This window comes from Morone saxatilis, unplaced genomic scaffold, assembly GCF_004916995.1.
Source record: "Morone saxatilis isolate NCDOM2014 unplaced genomic scaffold, NCSU_SB_2.0 Contig19, whole genome shotgun sequence".
NCBI lineage: Eukaryota > Metazoa > Chordata > Actinopteri > Moronidae > Morone > Morone saxatilis.
In genome coordinates, this window is record NW_023339751.1 from 4,538,325 (window position 1) to 4,543,411 (window position 5,087).

The 5,087-nt window shown below is 40.5% G+C and overlaps 1 protein-coding gene across 1 annotated transcript in view; it reads left to right on the forward strand.

The window, feature by feature from the left end:
- The first annotated feature begins 165 nt into the window (after positions 1–165).
- Positions 166–5,087, forward strand: part of wdr11 (WD repeat domain 11) — a 54,501-nt gene continuing 49,579 nt past the window's right edge. The window contains exons 1-5 of the mRNA XM_035663635.1: positions 166–343; positions 1,410–1,521; positions 3,426–3,579; positions 3,837–4,010; positions 4,380–4,581. Of these exons, the coding sequence (XP_035519528.1) occupies positions 258–343; positions 1,410–1,521; positions 3,426–3,579; positions 3,837–4,010; positions 4,380–4,581 (728 nt within the window). The 5' untranslated portion in view covers positions 166–257. The remainder of the gene's footprint in view (positions 344–1,409; positions 1,522–3,425; positions 3,580–3,836; positions 4,011–4,379; positions 4,582–5,087) is intronic.

Sequence of the window (5,087 nt, forward strand, 5' to 3'; positions counted from 1 at the left end):
AGCTTTTTTCTCATTAAAACGACTTTATTCTCGTAATTTTCCAAAAAAAAATAAAATATGTTTATTCTTAGTCTGGCCCTAATACTCCACCGTAGTGGTGGAACCTTGTTACGCTGGGATTTGTTCCAACACGGCGGCCCATGTTGAAACACCGTGTCACTTCCTGTTAGAAAACAGAGCCGAGCCTCAGAAGCTAGTGAACTGTAGCAGCGTTTGCTCAACCAATGTTAATGTAGCACAAATACTCAGCGACAACAATGATTCCGTACACTGTCAACATCAAACTCGCGGCTCGGACGTTGACTGGCACTCTCAACCTACAGAATAAAACCGCTGTAGATTGGTGAGTACTGCATCTCTGCCGTTCGCGTTGTTGTGCAGCTGGCCCAGAGATGCGCCACTGACAGATGATGTTTACAAACACTGCACGCGTTTCATTGCGTTGTTTACGATTATTGCTGCCTAGAAAGATGCCAGTGAGAATGGAGGCTGGTCATATAGATTGTTCTCAACAAAACAAAGCAACGTATAGGGGGTGTCCTGTGTCATGTGATGTGATGTGTTGTGGCATTTTGCTCGGCCGGATGGATTTCCTTAAGGCTTTATCTTCCCATAGTAACCCAGCAGAGAGTGGGACTGCAGTGTGTCGTGTGTGAGGAATATTAACACTTTCCTCAAGGGTTGCACAGAGATATGCATGGTGCTCGCAGTGACTTAGAAAATGTTGCAATATTTAAACCTTGGCAGGAATCACCTTTTTAATAAAACAACAACAACATTTATTTAAATGTTCTGGGTGTTTTTCCCTCTTGCAGATAGACAGCATGTGCATTATGTGGTAGATGGATGTATCTGTTGGATGGTTTTTATAGTAAATAATGTAGTCTTCACCTGCAGCTACTCTTTATATATTATTTGCTATTATTGCCCTGTTTTGATTCACAGTCCAACTCTTCTTTCAGTTGTGAATAATGCCATCCTCTTGCACCAGGACTTGAAAGACTTGCATATATATGAGTTTCAATATTGGAATTGAGCGTTGATTTTGGTGCAGTCTGGTTGCAGTCCAGCCACATATTGACACTGAAAGATGAAGATAGATCTAGGGATGGATGGGAATTGTAATGCAGACACAGCTTTTGAGTACTATAGTCATAGTAAAGGTCACGCAAATCAGTGTCAGGCCAAATAACCACAGTCATTGATGCTGTTTGATCAAATGTTTGCATTCACATCTTGAATTATGTTCTATGTAATCTCGTGCATCACTTGATTCAATCTCCTGCTTACAAACCATCTCTTTTATTCTGTAGTGGAAAGTTCCTCTCTCACTGGCCTCATCATTCACCTTCCTCCGTATCTGTTACTCTTCTCTTCCTATCTTTCTCTCTGGCTTTCATTTACTGTAGGGGTTGGCAGGGGCTGATAGCTCAGGGATGTCACTCCAGCATTCTCATCATCGATCCAAAGACGTCCCAGACCATCCAGGTGTTGGAGAGGCACAAAGCGAATGTGGTCAAGGTGAGTTACCTAAACATTTTCTCCATGTCTTTAATTGTTTATCTCTATAATAACACCCATAATACGGCTGCATCTAATGGTAATTTCCATTTTCTGTTAAATTATTAATAGTTTAGTGTATAAAATGTCAATAGATTGTGAAAAATGCCCATTGCAGTTTCCCACAGCCCAAAGTGATGTCCAATTATCCAAAGCCCAAAGGAATTATATTGACAGTGAAAGAAAAGCAGAATAATCCTCCAATTTGAGAAACTGTAAATGACTGGAACAATGAATCAGTGACAAGAATCGTTACTAATTAAGTTTTTGTTCAATTCACTAATCAGTTAATTGACTTATAGTTGCAGCTCTGCTCCATAGGCTGTGAAACTGAATGTAGATGTCAATAACTCAAGCTGTTGAGTAAGAAACAAGCATAAAAAGACTTACTAATTAATGTCAAAATAAACTTTTTTTTTCTTAATATTTTGTTCTTTCACAATCACAAAAAGTGTTTAATAAATACCTGAGTCTAGGAAGCAAAACCTTAAATCTTACACGTTGCACTTTAATGTGTATGTGAAGTATGATTTGTAAGCTTTAATTGTCTTTAGCGCGCTGCAGTGTATGTTCATACATAGATGCCAGTTTCTTGCAGGTTTTGTGTTCCGGGGCAAATACAAACACACACCAGCTGATAGAGTAATATTTTTTCAACCAGTATTATTGTTAGCATTGTGTGACCTTGAGCTAAGTTGTTTTTGTCCCTCTCTGGCAGACAGATTCAGCTCTGCTTCACTGTGTAAGCCAACACCAGAACACTGATAAAGGTTCTGCCTTGACAGAGAGTCCTATTGTGTGTGTTTGGGTCTGTGTGTGTGTTTGTGTGTGTGTATATATATGTTTGTGTGTTTTGTAGAAGGGCGAATAATGGGCAATAAATTCCACAGTGATTATCAGTGCCTGGGCTCAATCCGAGGCTCTCATTCTTCACTCTGAAGCGCACTTTAATCTTGTAAAGCACCGCAGCCACAGCAGTGGGCCATTCCTCTTCGCCCAGTCTGACATAAGAAAACTTGCCGAATTAAAAAAAAGAAGTAGTAGCCGCAGTGAAGAGCATGAGCAACAAATACGCAGACAGAATCAATTATTTAAACACCAACTTGTTCATGGAGTCATTTGTCTTTTTTAAGTGTAGAACTTGCATTGGCTGCATTTCAATGTTGTGTGTTTCCTATACGGTATGTGTCTCGTTCCTTCAAATTTCTATATCATACCCAGTGATTACAACTTTGATGAAAGAGCGAATGGATTATCCCTCAGATACCTCAGTAAATAATATCCATCAAGTATGCAGTCAAGTCATAGTATAAATAGTATTTTACATTTGAAAATGTACAAAAGGGAATCTGGGGTAGCCAGTTTGAATGGGCCTGATACAGATATTCTGAGACTTAAAGCTGTAATGTTGTGAGGACTGGACGAATTACCAGGCAGCAGAGCCAAATCTCAGTTTTTTTTTATTATTTTCTACATTTGATATTTTCTACATGTTGATATTCACTTAAGATTCTATAGAAAATATTATATTGAATAAATACTGTCTATAACAAATTGAGCAAACTGTTTTCAAGGAGGCACGATTTTCGTTTGGAGCACTAGGGTATTCGGTGTGATTGTGTGGCAATGTCAAATAATTTACATGGTTTATTGTCAGGTAGAAAGGACCCGAGCATATATCTGCTTGTAATACTAGTTATTTGTTCAAATCCATAAAAAGCGCTAACATAGAAAAAGATATTGAAAAAAATATTGTTACCATCAGCCTCTATTTACTTTCTTTACACAAATGGCACAAATGTGGAAGAATTGCCATGTTTCTATTGCGACTGCCAGACACTCAGCATGTGTTTTGTGTCTGGTAGGTGAAATGGTCAAGGGAAAACTACTACCACAACATGAGCTCTCCCTACTGTCTGCGGCTGGCCTCGGGAGATGCCTCTGGGAAGATCATAGTGTGGGATGTGGTCAGCGGCACTGCCCACTGTGAGATTCAGGAGCACTCCAAACCTATCCAGGGTAAGAGATTTTCCAGAAACCCCTCCTCCCCTTATGTAGGCTTGGATTGATTCTTTGTCCATCCGCTCTGTACAGGAAGGGGACATTACCCTGCCAGCACTGCCAAGGAGAAACTTTGACAAACTTTGAACTGTTGCCATTTGTTTTCATTAAGATGCTCTTATCATCATTCTCTGTCTTTCCTCCTGGCACACACTACGCCTCCATCCTCTTCATTCTCTCATTCTCCTCTCTGTCTTGCTCTGTTTCTCTGCCAGACTTGGAGTGGCTGTGGAATCAGGATGCGTCTCGCGATCTGCTGCTAGCCATCCACCCTCCCAACTACATCGTTCTGTGGAACGGAGACACAGGAACCAAGCTGTGGAAGAAGAGCTACGCTGAGAACATCCTCTCCTTTTCTTTTGACCCATTTGACCCCTCCAACATGGCATGTAGGTGAACAATATCTCACTTAAACTTAGTTTATTCACCTTTTCACTTTCTTGCCCACATACACACGTCATGTCTCTATACTGTAGCTGGAGCTCTTAGAGTTACGATTCATCAAGCTCAGTATGAAATTGAATGAATGGAATTCAATACACAGACACATATCAGAGACTGTACCAGAGAGATGCATGGAATTCAGTTATGTTATCTATTGAACTGTTGGGAACATGTCTTCACTTTTTTTGAAGAAGCAGAGGTAAAGGTAAACAGGAAAACATATTTTCCCAAACGACAGATGCACAGTAGCTACCAACAGTTGTGACAAGCATGTGCATCTTCTTTTATAATATTGTTTCAATCTTCCTTGGCAGTGCTGACCAGTGAAGGAATAGTCTTTATCACAGACTTTACCCACTCCAAACCACCAGGCAGCGCTGGCAAAAAGGTCTACATTGCCAGCCCCCATGCAAGCCCCGCCCACACCAAGCCTGCGCCTGCAGCTGCTCCAGCCCCTACTGGCGCCAAGAAGGCTCTCAACAAGGTTAAAGTGCTCATCACCAATGAAAAACCCACGTAAGAGCCAATTCATTTATATTATGTATTTATTTTCTGTGTGCTTTTGAACATGTAAATACATCTATTTCATATTTTAAACCATTTTCAAAATCTATCAGATTCTTGACTCTATATCAGTCGTAAAAATCTCCCATAACCCGGTCTGCATTTCAGGTAAGGTCCCTTGCAGTTTTATTTCTGCAAGTGGGACTGAAAGGCATGGTTCAGGGTCAACTCAGTGGAGTTTTATTCAAACAGAGTTCCAAGAGATAATTTTATCAGACAATTTATCACGCTTAGGGCAGCTTCAGCTGCAAAGAGTGTGTGTTTGACCTTGACCTGTTGTGAATCTGCACCTGTCAGCATGGGTTAATTACGTTATGTCCTCTGCTTCTAGAACATATTCAGGCACTGCATGTCTTTTTTTTATTAATCAAAGTCTCCATCCAACAATACCTTGTCAGTTTTTTGAAAGGGCTCTCAACAGGTTGGCTCAGCCTGTCTGTATCAGTTTTTTGCTCCCC